General features: G+C 43.3%; 1 protein-coding gene across 1 annotated transcript in view; it reads left to right on the plus strand.

Moving 5' to 3' along the window:
• PARVA (parvin alpha) overlaps positions 1 to 25,282 on the plus strand; it is a 157,864-nt gene that overhangs the window by 88,107 nt on the left and 44,475 nt on the right. The window contains exons 2-4 of the mRNA XM_037146868.2: positions 10,601 to 10,690; positions 10,772 to 10,842; positions 12,354 to 12,456. Coding sequence (XP_037002763.1) covers positions 10,601 to 10,690; positions 10,772 to 10,842; positions 12,354 to 12,456 — 264 coding nt within the window. The remainder of the gene's footprint in view (positions 1 to 10,600; positions 10,691 to 10,771; positions 10,843 to 12,353; positions 12,457 to 25,282) is intronic.

Raw genomic sequence — 25,282 nt, forward strand, 5'->3', positions numbered from 1 at the left:
ATGTGGTGGTGGACCCTCTGAGCTGTGCAGCGTTTTAATTAAACTCCTGTGGCTTACTAGAGACCTCCACCAATGTTTCCATTGAGACTGTTTCGACAGCCCAAAGAGCCAATGGTGCATCCATTTCCCTCCATACCTACTTTCCATTGGAGGGCAGCTGAATTACATGCTTGCCGGAACAATGAATAAATGTCTAGGGGCCATTTGCTTGGCAGCCTTCCAACTCTGTGGAGACTATGAAACTGACCAAGACAAAGACGCTCATGGAAACGATAAGACTCGGGATCGTAGGTCCCCCTGTCAGCTCCCATCACAACACCAGCCTCTAACTTCCCTTTTTTGGCTGCACTCCAAGGGCCGGATGTCAGACCCTGGCGACTAAACAGCTGCATCAAGTAGAGGGGAGTATGGTGAGACCCTGACAGTCTGCTGAGGCCACCATGAGCTGGCTGCCATGTTTACCTGATGCTTTATATTACGGCTGCTAAAACAAGCCTCCTTTTAGTTAAAAGTAATAAAGCTCCTCTGGTTTAAAGGCTGGGATGGAGAGGGTTGGGGTTTTGCATGTTCTTTTGGCAGTCTCACCCAGAGGAAAAATGAACCCACATGTTGCAGGCCAGAGTGAGCATTGAGCACAGAACCTGTCTCCCTAACCAGGAAAGCTGCTAGAGGCAGAAGTGTCCCCTCCCCCAAAGATGTCCAGGTCCCAACCCCTAGACTCCATGAATATGTTACCTTATATGGCAAAGGCAAATTAAGGTTGCTGGTTAAATTTTTGTTGCTAATCAGCCAACTCTAAAATGGGGGGGATCACCCTGGATCACTCAGGTGGCCCAGTGTACTTACAGGGCACTTAGAAGTGGAAGCAGAGGCGAGAGTAAAGCAACAGGAAAAGGATTGGACACCCTCCCCCACCCCATTATAGGCTTGAAGCTGGAGGAAGGGGTCACGGCCAAGGAATGCAGGTGGCCTCAGAGAGCCTGGAAAAGGCAAGGAAACGGATCATCCCCTAGTGCTTCCAAAAACGAGTACGGCCTTGCCAACACCTTGATTTAGCCCAGCGAGACCCTTGTTGGACTTCTAACCTGTGGAACCATAAGGATGATAAATCTGTGTTGTTTCAAGCCACCGAGTGTGTGGTAATTTGTTACTGCAGCAATAGAGAACTAACACAAAGGCCCACCAGGGACCCTGAACAGACATCACTTCCAGAGCAGTCACAGAAAATCGTTCAAGAGACCTCTGTACCTTCAGCGATTCTTATACTAGTGGGATAAGCCCCTTCCTGGGAAAGCAGAAGTGACCCTGCTAGGCATCCTTAAGTTATGAAGAAGCCCTGTCTTCTCATCTCAGCCCTGGAGTCAAGCAGAAAGCGTGCACTTCCTCCTGGAAACCTGGCCTCTCGCTTGGAAATGAGTGCAGCTTGTGCGGTAGGGCCTTTAAATGGTCCTTGTGCTTTGCCTCTTCCACGAATGCGTCCATGTGGCTCAGCTGATGCTGAATAAATTAAAAACGTTTCCTTAGCGGTGGGAAGAAACATGTGTGTCCCATAAAATCATGGATTTCTCCCCAGTGAACACTATACTTGGTTGGAAAAATAGAAAATTTGAGGTTGATTTAAAAAAAAAAAAGTAGACCAGCTTTGTAATAATTTTAGATTTACAGGAAAATTGCAAAGATTGTAGAGTGGCATATGCCCTACAGCCAGTTTTTCTTCTTATTAACATCTTCCATTACTGTGATATATTTGTTACAATTCATGAACCAGCACTGATGTATTAGTAACTAAAGTCCGTGGCTTATTCAGAGTTCTTTGGTTTTCACTTGATGCTCTTTCTGTGTTCCAACATCCCATATCACATCGCTTTCAACTCCTCCTGGCGGTGACATTTCCTCGTTTCTGATGACCTTGAAAGTTTTGAGGGCACTAATAAATTATTTCTAAGGACGACCCTCTACTGGAATTTGTCTGATGCTGTTCTCATGATTAGGGTCGGGTTATGGGCTTGGGGAAGGAAGAGCACAGAAGTGCTGTTTTCAACATCGCATCAAATCTTATGACTTAGGATTGACCATGCTCGCCTGGCTGAGGCGGTGTCCGTCCGGTCTCCCCACTGTGGAGTGACTCCTGTTCCCCCTTTCCATACTGTACTCCTTGGAAGGAAGTCGCTACTCAGAGCATGCATTTGAGGAGTGTGGGGTTATGTTCTCCTTCTCTGAGTGCGTGGGAGCTACACAAATTATTTGGAATTCTACAAACAAGATTTCCCCTCTCCCCCATTTATTCCTGTATTTGATCATTTATATCAGTATGGGCTCATTTATTTTGTGGTTTGGGTTATAATTCAATACTTTGGTTACTGAAATTGTCTCAGCTTCTTTACTTTCTGTTTCCAGATTCACCTTGTATATTTCCTGTATATTTTCTCTTTCACTGGAATAAGCTATTTTTGCAAGGAGATCTGGTTCCTTTTGTTGGAAAATGGAAGTAGAAACCGAGATCTGAGTGCCAGGTGCATCCATTGCTACCAGAGTGTCCTGTCTTTGAGACCCTCTCAGCTAAATGAGCAAGGCACTGTGTGTGCGCACTGAACCCTGTACATACGCATAACTCTAAATATTTCTGTGTGTGATCATCTGTATCTATGTTAAGATAAACATGAGTTCTTACTGATATCCCCACCTCTAATCCATTACTACGTGGATCATCCCAGCCTTTCCCCCTTGCTTCTCTGTGACCTCCTGCTCCAGCAGTAAGGAACCTGGTCTCTACCATCTACCATCTATTTAATTCATTGTTCAATTCTACTGTACATGCATAGCAGCATCAGAGTTGTTAACCCATACCCCGATGGGAACTAATTTTATTAACCAGAGTACACTCCTTATGTGCAGCCCCTTGGCCTCTGGTCACAGAGATGCCACTTGTTTCCAGCGATACTTAGGTCGGTACTGTTCCCCGAACCCCCTTCACGGGGGCTGTCTCCTCCATCGTGATACAGTTAGGTGCTCTCGTCACATCTGCATTCCACCCTTGGATCCCCAACCTCCTTTTTTGTCTTGTTTTATCTACGTGCATTAAGGTATACACCTTGCACTGTACAGTTCTGTGGTTTGACAAAGGCACACAACACATATCTTACCAGTGCGGTATCATACAGAACATTCTCACCATCTTAAATTTTTCTCTGCTTTGCCTCTTCGACCTTCCCCCTAAACCCCTGGCGACCACTGATCTTTTTACTGTCTACGTAGTTTCACCTTCCTCGGATGTCAGATAATTAAATCATATGTTATGTAGCCTTTAAAGACCAGCCTTGTTGGCTTAGGAATGATACACTTAATGTTCCTCCATGTGTCTTTATGGCTTTATTGCTCATTTCTTTTTATCACTCAATAAAAATTTCTTCATATGGATGTGCCACAATTTTATTCGTTAACCTATTGAAGAATGTCTTGGTTGCTTCTAGTTTGGGGCAATTACAAACAAAGCTACTATGAGCATTCATGTGTAGGGTTTTATGTGAATATGTTTTCAAATTAAGTGGGTAAATATGCAGGAATGTGGCTGCTGGATTACATGGTAAAACTATAACTTTATGAGAAACTACCACACTGTCTTGTAAAAAAGCCGTACCATTTTGCATTTCTGCCGGTAATGAATGAGAGTTTCTGTTGCTTCACATCCTTGCCAGCATTTGGTGTTGTAAGTTTTTGCATATTAGCTGTGTTAGTTAAGTGTGTAGTGGTATCTCATTGTGGTTGGATGTCGAACGCCCTTTATTTGCTTATCTGCCATCTGCACATCTTCTTTGGTGACGTGTCTGCTCAGATCTCTTGCCTACTTTGTAGTTGAGCTGTTTTCTTACTCTTCAGTTTTTACAGTTCTTTATCTATTTTGCATACAAGCCATTTATCAGATACACGTTTTGTAAACATTTTCTCCCAGTCTTTTCATTCTCCTAAGGGTATCTCTGCAGAGTAAGAACTTTAACGAAGTCCAGCATATCAATTTTCTTTTCATGAATTGTCCTCTTGATATTGTATGTAAAAACTCATTGCCAAACCCTAAATCACATAGATTTCTATTTTTTTTCTAGAAATTTTATACAATGGATTTACACTTAGGTCTGTGACCATTTTGAATGAAATTGTGTGAAAAGTGTGGTCTCCGTCTAGAGTGATCTTTTATGTGGACTCCCAATTGTTCCAGCACCGTATTTTGATAAGACCCTCTTCTTCGCACTGAGTTGCCTCTGCCCGTTTGTCAAAGATCAGTGGAGCGTATTTGTATGGGTTGGTTTCTGGGGCCTCTGTTCTGTTCCACTGATCTGTGTGTCTGTTCCTCATGGACACTGAAACTGGATAACTGTGGCTTTACGGTGAGTCTTCGAGTCTGGTCCTGTCACTTCCACTTACTCATTCTTCCTCAGCATTGTGTTGGCCACTCTGGGTCTCTTGCCTTTTTGTGTCAACTTTACAATCAGTTCATCAATACTCTCAAAATATCTTGCTGTGATTTTGACTGGGGTTGCACTGAAGCTATAGATGAAGTTGAGAAGAATTGACATCCTAACAGTATTATGCTTTCCAATCAATGAACACTGACTGTCTCTCCATTCACCTAGACCCCCTTGATTTCTTTCATCAGAGTTTTATCATTTTCTGCATATATCCCTGTGTATATTTTGTTAGATTTACATCTCAGTATGGAATTGGTTGTATCTACTATAAATGATATTGTTTTTCATTTCTAATTCCAGTTATTCATTGCTGGCATATGGGAAAACAGTTGACTTTTGTACATTAACCTCGCATCCTGCGACCTTGCTGTAATTGTTTATTAGTTCTAGGAGTTTGTGTGTGTGTGGGGGGGGTCTGTTTTGTTTTGGGGGTTTTTTTTTGGTCAATTCTTTAGAATTTTCTACATAGACAGTCATTTAATCCACAAGGAAAAATGGCTTTATTTCTTCCCCCCCAGTCAAAATATTTTTTATTTCCTTCTCTTGAATTATTATAATAGCTAGAATTTTTAGTATGAGTTTTAATAGGCATGGTAAGAGGGAGATATTTTTGCCTTGTTTCAAGTTTTAGAGGGTAAGCATCCAGCTTCTCACCATTAATTATGTTAACTGTAGTGATCTTGTGGGTGTTCTTTCTGGTTGATTTTTCACACAAAGAGGAATTGTAGAGAGTTTGCTTACCAGACAATGTAGTTGCCTCTAGCTGCTGAGATCTTCTGTGGGGGCCCTTGAGCCATTTAAAAACTAAGTGAGCTTTAGCAGCTTTCAGAAAGACCAGAAATAAATCGTCTGAATCCCGATAAGGATTGAGAGCAGACTAAATGTCTCACTGGGGCCTACTTTCACTGAAGGAGAGCGAACCTCCCAGCTCCTCTCTTGCCTCCCTTGGCATGTTGTTTGTTTGTGTTGTCTGTAGATGCAGGAAGCGTGGCCCAGGAGCGCTGGAGAACAGATGAAACCACGGCCCTCCATACTCTAGACTCTATTTAATTTGCCCCTCTGTCCCTTCCCTCCCCTTTTCCCCTGTGCTTTCTCCGTGCTCTCCCAGTGTTCAGACATAATTGACGCATCCCTAACACTTACCCTGTTTATCCACACCTTGCTGCTTTTACACATGATGTGCCTTCTGTGTGGCACCTGTGTTTGGTGACAATTTACATTTTTCCAAGTTCACCTCAAACGTTCCTCCTTTCTGGAGATCCGGCCTGGTCCTCTCCATCTGAAGTTAGCCTCGTTGTGCTTGAGCTCCCACAGCCCTCTGGTTACATGTCTCTCACCCCTCAATGCGGTATCCTGCATGCTGGGTTTATGGGCCCACCTCTGCCACCTGTGAGCAGATTGGGGCAGACCCAAGTCACATCCCCACACCTTATTCCCCTTGCAGGCACAGGTCTGCTTTAGAGGAGGGTGCTGGCGATTGGTGGAATGAATGGACTTACTGGTCTCACATAAATGGGCCCTTTCATACTCTCAGAAACCTCTGTCCGTTCTCCTTTCTGTACTTGTTTCCTGCCTGGTGTTCTTTGAGTCCCTGTACATATTTCTGGAGTGGAAGAGATACCTACACCTATTCTGTTTTTCATGGAACAAAAGGAAAGGAAAGTTATCATTCACGGCAAACCTCCTGTACTCATCTGTCAACGTTACAACCCTGGCGTATCATATTATTGATTAGGGAATTTAGGATCCAAGCCTCAGAAAACACCAACTTAACCGGCTTAAACAATAAAGGAATTTATTATTGAATACGTCTCTTATAATAAGGCATAAAGCTAGGGTGGCTTCAGGGATGGTGGCTTAACTGTGTCAACAAAAACTCCCTCCTTTCTATCTTTCTTCTCTGCCAACTTGAACTTAAGAGTTTTTTTCTTTGGGCTGACTCACCTCATGTCAACAAAATGGCTGCAGCAGATCCAGGCATAACATCCTGATGCAATAGTGGTCAGAAGAAGAAAGATAGCTTCTCTTCCTTGGGCCTCTCTTTAAAATGGAGGAAAAAACTTCCAGAAGCTTCTAGAAACTTCCTCTCATAGCTCATTTACCATAATTGGATCACAAGCCAACACTTGAGCCAGTCACTGCTAAGGGAAATCAGATTGTCATGATTAGTATAAACCAATTAGGTTCTCACCTAGAGGCATTGGAGAGAGGCGTGTCTGCCACAACAAAATGAGGGTCCTTTCAGGAAGGAAAAAGAATAAAATAAATGTTGGGGAGGAAGGAAATCGGCAGTGTCAGCTACACCCTTTTTCACAGAGAATTATTTTATACCACACTTCAGGGAGGTTAAGTCACTTACATAAGATCCCAGAGCTGATAAAAATAGAAGGATTCAAATCCAACTCTTTCAAACTCCAAAGCCCATCCATGTACTTTTTCTGCTGCACAGCTGGACCCAGGGTCAAACTTCATTTCCCAGAAAAGCCAAAGCCCCCTCTCTCAGGGTGAGCACTTCAGGAGCTGAGACAATCACCCTGCTTTCCCAAGCCGACCTGCAGCTGGGCATTTAATCTGTTTATTAAGTTATGACTAATGGCACTGCGAGACACCGAGGGCTGCACATTCAGACCTAGTTTTAGATTGTTAGAGGAGGCTCAGGGGATAAACATCACATTCATATTCTATGCTGAGAAAATTCAATTGCAGCCCTTTTTCTTTCAGAGCGCGGGACTGGCGAGGGGCTTCTGCTGGGTCTTGCTTTGGTTTAATAGAAATGAAACCTCCCAAGCAGGCGGGCTGTTTGGGAAAGTGGCCGCTAATGCGGCCCCATGGGGCAGGGGCCAGGCCCAAACCGGGCAGTTTGCATATTCACTTTTACAAACTGTTGGCTCCAAGTCAGCAGTTAATGGGATGGGAATGATGTTCCTGTACCAAACCATTTCCTGAAAAAAACATTTTCAATTGCAAACATATCTCAGCCTTTCTTCTTGGGTTTGTTTTGTCTCTGTGAGTGAATTAAAGAGGCAGGGCAGAGGGGAGTGTTTCTGACTGGGTTTTTTTTTTTAATCTGAAACCATTTTTAACAATGATCTCCATGTCAGAGATCCTGCTCTGACAGACCTTTAGGAGACCTGGCTGTGAATACTCTGTTTCTAGCCACACTTGAGAGGTGTAAATATCTCCATATTCACAAATTGGCTCTGGCTGTACTGGTCGCGGGACACACTCGGCTTTTCTCTGCTACCAAAGCTTGAGCTGGAAATGCTGCCCCAGACATGTGTGTGCGCGCGCACACACACGGGGTCAGGCCAATGGGTGATTTTCCCTTTTCCTGAGGACAGGCTGGAGTCCTTCTGTGCACCCTCTGTACTGTTTTGGCAGATTATATTTCAACTCATAACCTGTGCAATTGAAGGGTGGTCTGAACAGTTTTTTAGTAGTTTATTTTTTTTTTTTGTATTTTTCCATTACCCTGTATCCCCACGACAGCTCTAATTATACATTTATTCGGCGAGTAGTTATTGAGTGCTTATTGTGTATGAGGTATTATTGTAACTAATAACAATAGTGTATATTTACATAGATGTTACCAGGTTCCAGGGACTCATCTAAATGTGTTACATACATTAACTAACTTAAATCTTCTCAACAAGCCCTAGGAGCTAGACAACGTTATTATCATTTCCATTTTGTGGATAAGCAGACTGAGGTATAAGAGGCTGATGAACTTGCCGAGGTCACATAGCCTAGAAAGTGACCCTGGATTTGAATCTAGGCAGTCTGGCTCTTCCTTGGGATCTAACAGTGAATAAAAGGGAAAAAGAGCCAGTGTTCCCACAACTTCCACTCTGGTGTGTCGGGAGGGAGATAGAGAACAGGCCTGTGAATAACCGTGATTTCGGATCATAAGGAGTGCTCGAAGAAAAGGAGGGAGGATGTGGGCTAATGAGAGGGTCTCATAGGTCTTAGGAGTTGGGGTTTATTTTGAGCATGGCCAGAAGCCACAGGAAGTCTTAGAACAGGAGAATGTATGATCCTATTTACATCTTTATGCTTCTTTCTGACTGTGTTATTGGCAGTAGATGAGGGGTGGAGATTAAGCATCAGAAAGTGGACCAGTTAGAAGGTGGTTCTGGTTGTTCAGGTGAAAGGTAACAATGGCCTGAACCAGGATGATGGCGGTGGTGAGGGTGAGAAACTTGGAATTGGGTCCTGGTTTGGAGGTGGAGCCTACAAAACTTGCCAATGTATTAGAGGCAAAAGGTGAGGGGGGAAAACGGTTACAGATGACTCTGTGGATTTGGGCTTAAACCAGTGTGTCCATGGTGGGGCCACCCACTGGGGAGGCTAACAACAGGGGAAGAGCAGTCTTGTGTCGGTGCTGTGGTGGTGGGAGTGAGGGTGTGGAAGGTCAGAGCTCTGTTGTGGTTGTGTAAATGCGACACCTCTGCTAACAGACATGAGAAGCCATAAAGTGAGCCTGCAGCTCGGGGTCAAGTCTAGGCTGGAGGTTTAAATGAGGACCTTAGCATTTAGATATATTGGGATCACCTAGGACAATGCCATCCATCCCTGATGATAGAAATCTACGTCTGTAGCTACCGGTATGGTAGTCACTAGCTACATGTGGGCCATTGAGCACCTGAAATGTGATGGGTGCAACTAAGAAACTACATTTTAAATTCATTTATATTGAAAAGGCCACCTGTGGCCCAATATGCCCACCATATGGGACAGCATAGATCCAGGGCAGGATGTAGGTAAAGAAGGTCCTGGCTGGGAGCTAGTTTCCTCCCTGTCCAGGAAGCCCGGCCTCTCACCCACGTGTGTGTGACTTTATTTCCTCTGCCCATTACTTGCACAGCAGTGCTTGTTAAGTTATGGAAATCTTGCTTCTTTGTGAGAAACAGCCTGGAAAAGGAGGAAACTGCCAGTCCTAGCAGGAATATCAAAAGAAATTATAGAAGTCTAAGGAAACTATTGTTCTTCTCTAGCAAGCGAATACAATCCTATACCCACAGAATCATTTAAGTCTTGAAGGTATCACTTACGTTTTCCGTTATGTTTTATGGGGGAGAATTATACAGAGTAGTGAGTATCTGTGAATTTGGGGATTCAAGATGCTGACTGGCTGGTGTCCCATATGAATGTCAAGGGTCCACAGCCAGGGGACTAAATACCAGCTTTATAATGCAAGTTGTGTCTCTTTGGGATAGAGTTTGTTTCACTCTTTGTTAGGCAATCGAATTCTCCATCCAACTGCAGCCATCAGTGACTTTCCTCATATGAAAGAAATCTTTGTAAGCATTGTGAGCGCCTGCCTTGTGCTTAAGAGTTCTCGCAAGTATACACTGGCAATCAGTGAGGCCAGAGTCAATAAAAAGTGAAATAAAATGGAAAGATGGGACATTGCTTCTATGAAGGTTGATTGCAGCTGCCACGTTAGTTAAGAACCTTTTGCTGACCAACGCTTTCAAAGAAAATGCTTTGTGTGTGTGTGTGTGCGCGCGCTTAATTGGTAAAAAGTAATTATCCAAATGGAATTGAATAGCAGTGAGAGGATTTCAGTCACTGCGTTGGAGAGGTGGCTCCCAGAGCCCAACCCTTAGAGCTGGAGGGACAGGACCAGAGCCCAGGAACGAGGCTGGACTGGGGCGTTCTCCTGGGGTGGAGGAGGGAAGTAGGACAATCAGAAAAAGGGAAGTTGAACCAAGAGAGAAGTCACACGGAGGTTGAGCCAAAGAGGAGATGGCTCACCACATAAAGGTGTCCTTCATGTGGTGACCTCCTTCACCCAGGTGCCCACAGTCCCAGTAGCAAGCCCTTTGAAGGAGGGGTGGCAGGAGGCAGACACTTAAGATGCCAGTGCCCACTTCACTTTCATTTATTCCAAGATTGCTTCTGAGAGGAGGCAGAGACCTCCCTATTTCTCCCAGGAAAGGGAATGAGGTGCCATAAAAGGGGCAGTTCAGTTTTTTTAGCAAGGTGAAGTGGGGAACTGATTGCAGGAAGAGCAACAGCCGTGATAAGCGCCTTAGTGGTCTTGTTTCTCAATATCAGTATCAAACACGTCAGTGGGAGATCCACTCCCCTGTCTTCAGTGGGCTGTGACGTGACCCTGTGCTTTCTTCTTTCAGTGTCAGAGCTTCAGGAGGAGGGCATGAACGCCATCAACCTGCCCCTCAGTCCAATCCCCTTTGAGCTGGACCCCGAGGACACGATGCTGGGTAACTGGGTCTCTTATTCTCTGGGGTAGCCCAATGCCTTCCAGCACAACTACCCCCACTGACTTCCTTTTCTTTTTAAAGAGGAGAATGAAGTGCGAACGATGGTGGATCCAAACTCACGCAGCGACCCCAAACTTCAAGAACTAATGAAGGTAAGAAGAAATTAGGAGCCTCAGATGCGTCCCAGACTCAACAGGTGTCTCTAGACCACCCACCCTGTGCAGGTACCACGTGAGCCACTGCTGAGAGAATAAAGTCACATCAGCCTCTGCCTGCAGGCAGCTCATGATCCAGTAGATGGACATCTAAAGTTTAACAGAAGTGGCGTATGACAAATGCCCAGTGAATTATGTTGATAATAAGCATCAGAGAAGTTAGTGCAAATAAGCTCACATCTGCCAGAATCTTATAGTCTATACACTCCTTTCAATGCTTTTCTTAAGGGCCCTCCAAGGTTCCCTGTGAAGTAGGAATTAGTATCAGCCCATTTTACAGATGAGGAAACAGTCTCAGAAAAGCTCAGTGGTTTGTTTATGGTCACAGCAGAGTGAGGTGATGGAATTCAAATAGACGTAAGTGGGGTTAAATGAAATATTGTGCCCCTGGCACAGGGACTGGCATATGGTCACCCCTCTAAAAACGTTCATTTCATTCCCCCTTCTAACTCCCCATCTTGTGTTTCTCTTCTTCAACTCCTCCAAGCTTCACTTAGGACAAATGGACACTGGATGCCGGAATGATTCATTCAGAATGCAAATCTGAATATATCATTTTCCTGCTCAAAACCTGTGTGCTGTTTCCCACACCCCTGGGAGTGGCATTTGCGGTCTCCATGCTCTATCTGCCTCCTCAACCTTAGACGCCCCCTGCCTGGTGGCACAGGGACACCAGACTCGCTCGTGGTGCCCTCTATACCCACCGTGCTTGCTTCCGGCTCTCCCCACTGCCGAGTCTTCGCTTGTGCCGTCCTCTGCACCAGATGCCTCTACCTACCCTTCAGAGCAGGGTCAAAGTGGGGTTGCATCCCCCAGGGAGCCTTCTGTAAACTCCATGTCACTGCTCAGCCCCTTTGCATGCTGCTCGGTCTCTATGTTTGGTTCTGTCATCGCAGTCACCGTATGATACTTCTCTGTCTCCTTCACTAAATGCTGAGTTTCTTTGAGTTAGACTGTTTCTTTTATTTTCATTTTTTATCGTGTCCCCAGGACCCAGCACAGTGTGGCACACACAGGAGGTATTAATGAGTGCTGGGTGGTAAATGGAGGCAGAGAGGAAACAGGGGAGGGAGGGAGGGACGTACCCACGGAGAGCCATAGCGGTGGTGGCTAAAGCCAGAGTTTCAACTCCAAACCCCACACACTGCTCAGCACAAAGCCCCGTCCAGAGACTGACCGTTGCTTGCCCTTAGGGTAAGGAATGGTAGGGGGGCAAAAGATATAATCAGGGACACGCATGTCACCATCACAAGAAGAGCCGGCACCTGAAAATTAACAGGGCCACTGGGGCTCACACTTGTACCTACTTGTCCACAAACTGGGTCATGTGGTTAGCTCTCCTGCTTTCAAAATCTGAAGTGCATTTACATTGTATTTGTCCAGGATTACAAAGCTGGTCTATGAGAAAATACTCTATGACTCCTCTTGTTTTCACTCTCTCTCCCTAGGTATTAATTGACTGGATTAATGATGTGCTGGTTGGAGAAAGAATCATTGTGAAAGACCTGGCTGAAGATTTGTATGATGGACAAGTCCTGCAGAAGCTGTTCGGTAAGAGGAGAGCTGCCTGGTGCAGGGGGTCTTGCATAGCAGGGCATGGACCGTGCACTCCTCGTCCAAAGGAGTTGTTCTCGGTTCCCAGAGGGTCACTGGAGTGGGGTATGAATGTGTGCAGTGTGGAGTGACAGACCCCTGGAGCCTTCACGTGTCCCCTCAGAATCAGTTTGACATGAATGAGTTGCAGAGGGAGTCTCAATGACCAGCTGGGGCTGCTGACCCCCACAGTCAAGGGTCATCAGCTGGGTAGGTGAGAAGACTTCACTATACACTGGAAAACGTGCCCCACCCTCTCCAGAAAATTGTGCATTCATGACCTCTGTAGGTGCATTTACTTGTGTCTGGGTGGATGTGCTTATATATCTCTGTCACCTATGGGAATGTGTGTGTGTGTGTGTGTGTGTGTGTGTGTGTGTGTGTGAGCACGTGTATGGGCCTCTGTGACCTAGGGACCTCTGTACATGTGTGTGTGTGTGTGTGCATGTGCACCTCTGCCATCCCTCTCTAGGTTAAGGGCAAGTGTATGATGTTCAGTCTCTGTGTGTGTCCCCTCCATGAAGGTGCGTATCTCTGGGTTGGTTCACAGTGATTCGTGTGAAAATGTAAGGCCAGGGTGGAAGGAAAGGAGAATTCGGATGTGATCCTAGTGTTGAAAAGACAAATTCAACGTGAACGGATTTGGACTTCCCCTCACTGTTGTCCATTTTTTCTCTCGTCCAAATCTCTTTCCTAAGTTCTAGACTTTGGTGCGTAACTGCCCACTACACACCTGCACACAGGGTTCTCTTCCACTTTAGGGGTGTGGGCAAGAGAAAACAATTGTTAGAGTTGTGCACTGGGGGAAGAGGACCCCCAAGCGATGTGACCCTCTCATTGTAGCACATCAGGGAGGACGGGTTGTTAACACCTTCTCATTGGTGATGCTAAACTGGATCACTTGATAAAGTGGGGTCCACCAGACTTCTTCACTGTAAAGTTACAATGACTTTATTTGGGGGGAGACAGGTTAAGACTTGTAAATGCTTTTCACTAATTTTAACTGGTGCAGCAGGTCTGCCTCGGTTATTACGGGGGTGGTCTGGTGGGGATTCTCTTTGTCCTCATTCCCTCCACATGCATTAGTTGGGATTCTTCTGTGAGGACGCTCTGTCGCCTGTTCCCCATTTGCTCATTTATATCAGCATGGACACACGGACACTCTTTTACATATTACGTTATAATCCAGTACTATCCTTATCCATTTTTTGCTGATACATGTCCGGCTTTGAACCTTGGCAGCTCTTTCAGGTTGGCTCCGGTGCGCTTCTGACGTGCTGCCTTGGTTTCTTCTCAGCACTTTGGTGCTTTCTGGCATCATAAGGTACACGAGGCTCAGCTTGTGTTCGACTTGCTCTGGCCCTGGAAGCAACCACTTGACCAAGGAGCCCCAATCTCTTTTTTCTTTTTTTTTTAAGAAATGGAATTTAAAAATCAATATCTCAGCACATTAGTGAGTGTTGATTTTTTCCCAAGTACTGTTGTCATGCAATGTTATTAGTTTCAGGCGTCCAGTATATGAAGTGATCGTACCATTTGAAATCTGGCACCCACCTGACACCATGTGTAGTTATTACCGTCTTATCGACTATGTTCCCTGTGCTGTACTTTATATGTCCGTTGACTGTTTTGTAACTACCAATTTGTACTTCATCCCTTTTACCTTTTTGACTCAGCCCCACACACCCCCACCCATCAGATGGCTACTAATTCGTTCTCTGTCAGTCTGCTTCTGTTCCGTTAGTCAGTTTTTTTTTAGATTCCACATGGAAGTGAAATCATATGCTGTTTGTCTTTCTCTAACTTATTTCACTTTTCTCAGTACCCTCTAAGTCTATCCATGTTGTCACAAATGGTAAGATTTCATTCTTTCTATGGCTGAGTAATATTCCAATGGATGTATGTACTGCCTCCCCTTTATCCAGTCATCTGTGATTGGACACTCAGAATTCTTCCATATCTCGGTAATGTAAATAATGCTTCGTGGAACATGGGGGGAGGTATCTCTTTTCAAATTAGTGTTTTGGAATTATTCGGATAAATACCCTGGAGTGGAATTGCTGGGACATACGCTAATTCTGTTTTTAATTTTTTAAGAACCTCCATAGTGTATAGTGTTTTCCACAGTGGCTGTAACCAATTTGCAATTCCACTAACAGTGCACAAGGGTTCCCTTTTCTCCACATCCTTGCTAACACATTTGTTGATTTGTTAATAACTATTCTAATGGGTGTGGGGTGATAGTTGGTTGTGGTTTTAATTTGCATTTCCCTGGATTACTGATGTTGAGCATCTTTCCATACGTCTATGGGTCATCGGTGTGTTATCTTTGGAGAACTGTCTATTCAGGTCCTCTGCCCATTTTTAAGTTGTATTCTTTGGTGGGGCTTTTTAGGGTTAATTTGTGTGAGTTCCTTATTTATTTTGGATACTAAATCCTTATATGATGTATCACTGGCAAACACCTTCTCCTATTCAGTACGTTTGTTGTCTTCTCTTTTTGTTAAAGGTTTCCTTCTCTATGCAGAAACTTTTTAGTTTCATTTTGTCCCATCTGGTTTTTTTTCTTTTGATTCCCTAGCCAGAGACATAGCCCCAAAAATATATTGCTAAGAGCAATGTCACAGAGTTTACTGCCTATGTTTTCTTCTGGGAGTTTGATGGTTTTAGGTCTTAAATTTAAGTCTTTAATCCATGTTGGGTTTATTCTTGTATATGGTATACAAAGTGACCTAGTTTCATTATTTTCCATGTATCTGTTCAGTTGAAGAGATTGTCTTTGTTCTATTGTATATTCTATCCCCTTTTGTCATAGATTAATTGATCCTATAAGTGTGGGTTTATTTCTGGGGTCTCTACTTTCCATTTATCTATGTGTCTGTTTTTATACCAGTACCATAATTACTGTGACCTTGTAGTATAGTTTGATATCACATAGTGTGATACCTCCAACTTGTTTTTTATTTCTGAAGATGGTTTTCATTATTTGGAGTCTTTTGTGTTTTTTAAACAAATTTTTGAAATATTTGTTCTAGTTCTGTGAAAAATGCCATTGGTGTTCTAATAGGGATTGCATTATATCTGTATGTTGCTTTGTACAGTATAGACATTTTAATGATGTTAATTCTTCCTATCCACGTGCCTGATGTATGCTTCCATTATTTGTACCTTCTTTAGTTTCTTTCTTTAGTGTCTTAAAATTTTCAGAACACTGGTCTTTCACCTCCTTGGTTAAATTTATTCTTAGGCATTTTATTCTTTTGGATGCAGTTATAAATGGCATGGCCTTATTCATTTTTCTTTCTTATATTTGGTTATTAAAGTATAGAAATGAAATCAATTTCTGAATATTTATTCTGTATCCTGCTACTTTCCTGAGTTTATCAGTTCTAACAGTTTTTTGGGTGGAATCTTTAGGGTTCTTTATATATATTATCACATTATCTGCAAATAATGACAATTTTACTTCTTCCTGTCCAATTTTGATCCCTTTTATTTTTTTTTAACTTTATCTGATTGCTGTGTATAGGACTTTAAATATCATGTTGAATAAAAGTGGTGAAAATGGACATCTTGTTCCTGATCTTACAGAAAGAGCTTTCAAGTTTTCATTTTTGAGTATGATAGCTGTGGGTTTGTCAAATATGGCCTTTATTACGTCAAGGTATGTTTCATTTATCCCTTTTCTGACAGTTTTTATCATGAATTGATGTTGGATTTTGTCAGATGCTTTTTCTGCATCTGTTGATATGATCATATGATTTGTATCCTTCATTTTGTTTATGGGTATATCATGATAGTTGATGTGCAGATATTGAACCAACCATACATCCTGGGAATAAATCCCACTTGAACATATGGTATTTAAAAAGATCAGGCATATGATCTTTTTAATGTATTGCAGGATTCAGTTCACTAATACTTTGTTAAGGATTTTTGCATCTATGTTCATAAGGGATATTGGCCTATAATTCTTTTTTCTTGTGATGTCTTTGTCTGGTTTTATTATCAGGGTAATGCTGGCCTTGTTAAATGAGTTTGGGAGACTTTCCTCTTCAATTTTTTGGAGTAGTTTGAGAAGAATAGGTATTAATTTTTCTTTGTGTATTTGATAAACCTCATCTGTGAAGCCCTCTGATCCAAGACTTGTTTGTTGGGAGTTTTTTGATTAGTGACTCGATTTTGTTAGTAGTTATCAGATTGTTTCTTTCTGATTCAATCTTGGAAACTTGTTTATTTCTAGGATTTATCATTTTTGTCCAGGTTGTCCAATTTGTTGGCACACAATTGTTCCTACTATTTTCTTGTAATTCTTTGTATTTCTGTGGTGTAAATTGCCACTTCTCGTCTTTTATTTCTGATCTTATTTGGGTCCTCTTCTTTTTATTCATTAGTCTAGCTAAAGGTTCATCAGTTTTGCTTATCTTTTCAATGAACCAGCTCCTGGTTTGATTGATCTTTTCCATTGTTTCTGTGGGCTATTTTGTTTATTTCTGCTCTGATCTTTATTATTTCTCTGCTTCGACTCACTCTGGACTTTGTTTGTTCTTTTTCTAGTGCCTGTTGGTGTAAGATTAGAATGTTTGAGGTTTTTCTTGTTTTTTGAGTTAGGTATCTGTATTGCTGTGAATTTCCCTCTTAGAATTACTTTTTTTTTTGTATGTCCCATAGATTTTGGGTTGTTGTATCTTCGGTTTTAATTTGTCTAAAGGCATCTTTTGACTTTTTTCCCCTTGACTTCATCGTTAACATAGTCATTGATTAGCATCGTGTTATTTATGCTCCACACGTGTGTGTTTTTAAATTTTTTAAATAATTGATTCCTAGTTTCATAGTATTGTGATAGAAGAGAATGCTTGATATGATTTTAAACTTATTAAATTTATTGAGACTAATTTTGTGGCCTCACAAAATAGTCTATCCTGGGAAATCTTCCATATGCACTTGAAAAGAATGTGTGTTCTGCTGCTTTTGGTTGAAGTGTTCTAAAAACACCAATTAAATGCATCTGGTCTAATGTGTCATTTAAGTCCACTGTTTGTTGGTTTTCTTTATGGATTATCGATCCATTAATGTCAATGGGGTGTTAAAGTCCCCATTATGACTGTGTTACTGTGGATCCCTCCCTGTATATCTGTCAACATTTACTTTATACATTTAGGTGCTCCTGCACTGGGGGCATAAATGTTTACAGAGTTCTATCTTCTTATTAGATTGAGTCCTTTCTCATTATGAAATGCCCCCTTTTTTTTGTCTATTGTTACAGCTTTTCTTTTAAAGTCCATTTTATCTCATATAAATTTTTAATTTCTATTTGAATGAAATATATTTTTGCATCCCTTTACTTTCAGTTTGTGTCTGCTTTCAATCTAAATGTATAGGTCTTGTTGTTCTGTCTATTCAGCTACCCTATCCCTTTTGATCGGAGTATTCAGTCCATTTACATTTCAGGTAATTATTAGTAGGTGTGTAGTTCTGCCTTTTTACTGTTTCCTGATTGTTTTTTGTAGTTTTCTGTTCCTTTCTTACTCTTTCGCTATCTTGTATGTTGACGACTTTATATAGGGTTAGGTTTAGATTTTTTTCTCTTTATGTCTTGTATATCTCTTGTGAATTTTTAGTTTGTAGTTACCCTGTGCTCCTTGCATTCCACACAGTGTTTACAGAAGTCTGCTTCAAGTGGATGGTTGCTTTAATCTGAAAACCTTCTAAAATCACTACAATTTTTATTCACCCCTCCACACTTGTTTTGCAATTCTGTATTTCTGGTGAGTGTGTGCTGTGTGCCTCCCATAGTTTATTATTGTAATTACACATGATCTTTCCACTGTTGTCTTTTAACCTTTGTACTAGCTTTTTGGATGGTTTATCCACTATTTTGCTGTTTGTCCTTGTCAGAATGTTTTCTCCTATATTCTAATTCATATTTTTGATCTTTTCTTCTTAAAGAAGTCCCTTTGTTTAGTGATAATGAACTCTTTTAGCTTTTTCTTGTCTGAGAAACTCTTTGTCTTGCCTTGATTCTAAATGATAGCCTTGCTGAGTAGTGATCTTGGTTTTAGGTATTTTTCTTTAATTAACCCTTGAATAGTTTGTGCCATTCCCTTTTGGCCCTGCAAAGTTTCTGTTGAGAAATCAACTGACAGTCTCATGGGAGCTCCCTTGTGAGTAACCAACTCCTTTTCTCTTGCTACTTTTAAGATGCAATCTTTGTCATTAACCTTTGACACTTTAATTATGTTGTGTCTTGGGGTGGACCTCTTTAGGTTCATCTTGTTCAGGACTTTGTACTTCCTGGTTTGCATGTAATTTTCTTCACCAGGTTAAGGAAGTTTTCAGTCATTATTTCTTCAAATAGGTTTTCAGTCCTTTGCTCCCTCTCTTCTCCTTCTGGTAACCAACCCTGTGATGTTGTCCCAGAGGCCCTTTGGCTATCCTCATTTTTAAAATTCTTTTTTCTTTTGGTTGTACCAATTGGGTGTTTTCCCTATCTTTCCTTATAAATTGTTGATTTGATCCTCTGCTTCACCTAACATGCTGTTGATTCCACCTAATATCATCTTCATTTTGGACTGCTTTTTATGTTTACTGTCATGTTTACTGTCTCCTTTTGAAGTTCTTACTGAGTTTACCAATTTTTCCCCTACGTTCAGTGAACATCCTTATAACCAATGCTTTGGACTCTGTATCTGTTAAATTGCTTGTCTCTATTTCATTTACTTTTCTCTTTCTGTAGTTTCATCCTGTTATTTTATTTGGGACATATTTTTTGCCTCCTCATTTTGGCTGACTCTCTGCATCTGTTTTATGTATCAGATAGATAGCTATGTCTCCTATCTTGGCAGAGTGGCCTTACATAATATGTGTCCTATGGAGCCCAGAAGTGCGGCTGATCCAGGTCACCTGGTCCAGGTGCTTTAAGGCTATCTCTTGTGTGCTTTCCTGTTGTATTTGAGCTTTTATTACTGTTGGCACCTCAGTAGGTGTGATTGATCCTCAAAATTGCTGGCTGTGTGTACAAGTGATGACCACAGTGGATGAAGTGATATGCCAGGGGCTGACCCCATAGAGCAGGAGTCACTGAAGCAGGGCTCTTGTGCCAACCTGATAAGCCCTTCGAGTGTGTCATTTAGGGAGGTGGTTGGGTGTGCTATAATGCACTTTGAAGCCAGCCACCTGGTGCATGGGTTCTGAAGCCTCTTGGGAGGGGCTCCAGTGTAGGCCAAGGACAACTGCTGCTCGTGCTGGGCTCAGTGCTACCTGGTAGGAGCTACAGAGTGGTCTGCGGTTGGTTGCCACCTGTGCTGGGCTTGCAGGCACTTTGGAGAGGCTATGTTGCAAATCAAGGCTGGCTGCCACTTGTGCCAGGCTGGGGACCCTTTGGTGGGCATTACCATATATAAGATGAGGCCGTCTGCCAATTGTGCTGGGTTTGTGGCCATTTAGTTGAAAGTATGTCCCAAGCCAACACGAGCCACTATTGCAAGGGGGAACCCCCTGCAAAGAAACAGAATTTTCTTTTGGAAGACAGTCCCCATTGTAATGCAGGCTTCCACCGCTAGGTGAGTGTTCTAGGTACCCATCTGTATCAGTGTACCATCTGGCATTGTTTTGAGAGGCTGCATTCAGCTTCAGTAAATTATTTTGGAAGACTCAGCATGTTTGCCCATTTTATGATGGATGATTTATGAGCACACCTGCCCACATTATGCTGAGTGTTCAGTACTTTTTGACCCAAACGGCATAACCCCCTTGCCCCACCCTCTGTATTCACTTGACCTCACCCTGAGCAACTTTGTTTCCCCTGATGAAAAAAGTCCTCAAAGAGAAATGTATTGTCAATATTGAAGATATGAAACAAAAACCATCAGAAGTACTAAAAGGCATCAAAATTGACAAGTTCAAAAACTGTTTTGAGCTGTAGAAAAAACAAACTGAGAGGAGTATTGCATGAATGGAGAGTACTGAAGTTTAAACATGTAAAAATAATTATACATTTTTTATAAGTAAATTCCAGGGTTTTTTAGGAGATCCCCCTCATATGCCAGCTTTCAGGACATGTGATAGGAGTTACAATGCAGGTTGAAACTGCTCCCTGTTTGTGCTGGGTGCAGGTTCACTTTTCAAGAGATACAGGGCATCCTGAGGCCAACAGTGGCTTATTGGGGTTTGTGGACCTTTGAGAGTATCTAGGACAAGTCCGCAGCATGAGTCAAGGCAGGCCACTGTGCGGAGGAGCCATTGGAAGAAGTTTGGGTTCCACACAAGAATTTAGGGGTGGGAAAGGTGGCATGGTCTCAGAGATTCACCCAGGTAGGGCAAATGGTATTAGCCGGGTTAATGGTGAGGTCAGATTTGGCGCCTGCCAGCACTTCCATCTCTAAAGATATGCCAAGTCACCTCTAGGGAGCAGGATGTGGGTGTGGAATCCAGGAAGCCACGTTGATGACATTGTGGAGCAAGGGCTCAGAACCTAGAGATAAGCAATATGCTAAGTCGGGGATCTCTTGGCAAAAGGTTCTGTCTAGGTAAAAGCTTGAGTAGGTGAGCATCCCTAGGTGACAGGTGAACTTGGCTGAAAAGCACCAGCTGGCTGTTCTCTGATTGTGAACTCTGTCTAGGCAGTGGCATCCCTGGTTCTCCTTTGTGTGGCGAGATGTTACTTGCTGAGCATCAGTGTCTGGTCTGCTTGACCTTCTCAGAGCTCCTGGGTATGTCTGAGAGGTTCTCCTGGCACAGCCTCTTCCCAAGTTGCCTAACCCGGCTGCCTCCTACTGCCTCTGTTCTTTGAGTCTTCCTTCTTGCTGACAGCAGATACTGAGACAAGGACTTAAATGGAGAAATTTATATGGGAGTTGATCTTAGTACAAACAGTCAAATGGGAAATGTAAGAGGGGAAGAGAGAACTACCAATTAATGGTGCTTTAATAATGGTGACAGCTTTGCTTTCAGCTGGGGCTCAGTTCTGCAGGGGACAACACACCTCAAAATCATCCTTCCCAGGACAGGGAGAAAGGGGCATTTACCTAAGCCTAAGTATGGCTTCCCTTACCCTGTGGGTAAGGGCTGTAAGTATGTACCCCTGGCAGAGAAAGAGAGAGCTTGAGGGCCAGAGTTGAGAATCATCAGTGTGCTGGGAGCTGTCTGCAGCGGCAGGTGGGCCAGGGGCCTCTGGCAAGGGGCAGTCACATCATCCATTTGGACCAGGGTGTATAACTTCTGCTTTAGCAGTGGCTTCCCCTGACCCTGGCTGTTACTCAGCATGACTTGAGATGCTGCCAGGGAAAAACCAGATGCTGGCCACCTGGCCTGCCTCTTTCTGATGCCCACTCCCATCCTCTCCCGGCAGCAGCTCCAGCCCTTTCCATACCACAGAACCAAAGCTTCCTGCCCACCTGCCCCCTGCCCCAGATGGAAGAGGAAATTCTTACCCCATGACAAATACTCACCTCATCTCTTATCCCAGAACTAGCCGCTTCTCAGGGTGCTGATGGAGGCAACGTACTCAGTTCCCTCTGCGTGTACTCTCACACCGTGGCACCAGCAGGAAAGTCACAGAATTTCCCAACTCTCAGTGATGCCCCTGTGTCCCTCCGTGGTCACTTTGTTATATTTTCTTCCCCAGCACCTAGGTGATAGACAGACTGAGTCAGAGGCATGAGATGAATGGTTCTAGGAAAATGTCTACACTGAATAATGAATTTCTCAGAACATAAGCTGCTATTTCTTACCAAGGTTTCCGGGCTTAGGACAGCCATGTGAGCTTCCTTGGGATACGTTTTATTCCACAGATTCTTATCTTTAAACATGTGCACGTACTGGGGGCGGAAAAGGCTTGCTTTGAGGGATGAAAGCCTGTAGGCTCTTCCTGCTGGTTGTCCCAGTAGCATGACGGGAACAGGGCATCTTCATCAGGCACAAGACCAAAGGGTCCCCAGGGCCTAAAGGTTCTACAGGAGGGTTTTTTTGTTTTCTTTAGTTTAGTTTAGTTTTGGGGGGTTCTCCCTAATAAACCCCACAGAGTACATCTAATCATTTGTATTCATTAAGCAGCAGCCATTTGACTTGCTACATGCTGACTTTAGGAGTATACATGTAAATGAGCCACAGTGCTGCCTTCAGTCTCTCACAACGTGGTAGCACAGAGGGCTGAGGTGCGCTCTCCACATGAAGTGGGGGTTTAGGAAAAGCGTCATGAAGGACAAGGCATCTTGAGTGGGGCCTTATGGAAGGAGCAGAGCTTCAACCAGGTGAGGCAAGAAAAGAACATTCCAGTCAGCTCCCATTTCTTCAAAGCCCCTGTTGACTTGGGCGTGAGTGAAGGGAGAGTGTTGTAGAGCCAAGGAGTGATGTGTAGGCGATCATCAGCCTTGGCTGAGTGGATGTGTGGCTAATGAAGAGGATGGCACCCAACAGCCAGATGTTGGTTTCTGACCCTTCCTCCAGTGATGGAAACCAGGGCCTATGGAGAAGGGGCGGACACTGGGACCAGAGCAGGGCGTATAGTCAATGAGCCTGCAGCCTTTTGCAGTGCCACAAAGAGGAGCTGAGGTAAAGCAACTGTGGGCCAATGTGTTGAAAATGTTCAGTATCAACCTGAAAGAGCTCCCACTGGCTAAAGATGGAATAATCTGAGCAACCAATTAAGAACAATAGTATTGGATTATAAACTCAAAGTCTAAAATACCCTTAAGTCCATATTGATATAAATAAATGGCTGGGTAAATAAATGAGGGAGAAAGAATAACTCTTCCAAATAATTTGTGTAGTTACAACCCCTTCAAGGAGGTAGATGTTAACTTCCTTGAATGGACTGCATTTAGTGACTGGCTTCCAGTGATTAAGGGATGGAATAGGAGGAGACTTAACAGTACAGAGACTGGATTAGTACCATCAGTGATGAGTCGTGTTGGTAGCATGTACCCTTGATATGATGCAATGAAAAGGGCACTTCAACTCTGTGGTATTCCTCCCCAAAACCTGTAACACCAGTCTAATCAGGAGAAAAACCATAGGAAAAAATCAATACTGCTTAAAACTGTCAAGGTCATGAAAAACAAAATGTGAAATACTATCACAGAACAGCAGACAAAGGGGACAATGATGACTTCATAGGAGCAGGAAAGTGACATTAGGGAAAAACTAGGGAAACCCAAAAGTATGGAGTCAGGATAAGTTATGCACCAATTTCAGTTCCTTAGTTGTGACAAATGCACCGTATTAATATACATTGTTAACAGTAGGTAGGAGACTTCCGCCAAGATGGAGGCATAGGTGGAAGCACTGTGCCTCCTCACACAACCAAGTTTTAGCAACAAAAACGCAGCCAAAACCACAGAAAATTGAACTATATGGAAGTCTGACAACATCTAACCCTTCAGCCAAACTGGTAAGAGGGGCAGAGCCAGCAGCACAGAGGGGTCAGGCAGGAAAGCCACCAGACCGACCCGGGCGCGCAACCCAGGCACGCAGGCAGCCGTGAGCAGATCCCAGGTGTGGAGTAGTGAGCGGACCCACTGAGGGTGCAAGGCGGTGGACTCAATGAGGGCTGACTTCGGTCACACATTCGCGCACAGATAAACCAGTGAAGGAGCTAGCAGTGAGACAGACCATGCAGGCCCCAGTGGTGGGAAGCGGCAGAGGGGACCACCATTGTCCCTCTCTGACCCCACCCCCACATACAGTGTCACAAACCAGCCACCTGGGTGGCCCCGCCCTGGTGAACACCTAAGACTCCACTCCTCATACATAACAGGCACAAACAGATAAAAACATGGCTCAAGAACAACTCAGAGCCCCAGAGCCAATAAATCTAAGAGATGAAGCAATAGCCAAACTTTCAGATGCACAGTTCAAAACACTGGTCATCAGGATGCTCACAGAACTGGTTGATTTTAGTCACAAATTAGAGGAACATATGAAGGCTAACCTAATTGAAATGAATGGAAACACACAGGAAACCAATAGTAATGGAAAGGAAACTGGGACTCAAATCAAAGGAGTGGACCAGAAAGAGGAAAAAAATGACCAAAAAGAAAAGAATGAAGAAACAAGAATTCAAACAAATGAGAAGAGGCTTAGGAACCTCCAGGACATCTTTAAACGTTCCAACATTTAAACGTACCCCAAATTATAGGGGTACCAGAGGGGGAAGAGGAACAGCCACAAGTGGAAAACTTATTTAAACAAATAATAAAGGAGAACTTCAAAGGAAATAGACTTCCAGGAAGTCCAGGAAGCTCAGAGAGTCCCAAAGAAGGTGGTGGACCCAAAGAGGAACACACCAAGCACATCATAATTACATTAGCTGAGGTTAAAATGAAGGAGAGAATTCTAGAAGCAGCAACGGATAAGGGGACCATCACCTACAAAGGAGTTCCCATCAGACTGTCAGCTGATTTCTCAAAAGAGACCTTACAGGCAAAAAGGGGCTAGAAGGAAGTATTCCAAGTCATAAAATCCAAAGACCTACATCCAAGATTGATCTATTCAGCAAAGCTTTCATTTAGAATGGAAGGGCAGATAAAGTGCTTCTCAGATAAGATCAAATTCAAGGAGTTCATCATCACCAAGCCCTTATTATATGAAATGTTAAAGGGACTTACCTAAGAAAAAGAAGATAAAAAAGATGAACAGTGAAAGGACAGCAAACTCACAGTTATTTACAACCACACCTAAAACAAAAGCAAACTAAGAGGACAGCTAGATCAGGAGCAGAACCATAGAAATGAAGATCACATAGAGGATTAGCAACAGGGGAGTGGGAGAAGGAGAAGGGGGGAGA

Source organism: Artibeus jamaicensis, unplaced genomic scaffold (genome assembly GCF_021234435.1).
Source record: "Artibeus jamaicensis isolate MK-2021 breed Jamaican fruit bat unplaced genomic scaffold, CSHL_Jam_final contig_797, whole genome shotgun sequence".
NCBI classification, from domain to species: domain Eukaryota; kingdom Metazoa; phylum Chordata; class Mammalia; order Chiroptera; family Phyllostomidae; genus Artibeus; species Artibeus jamaicensis.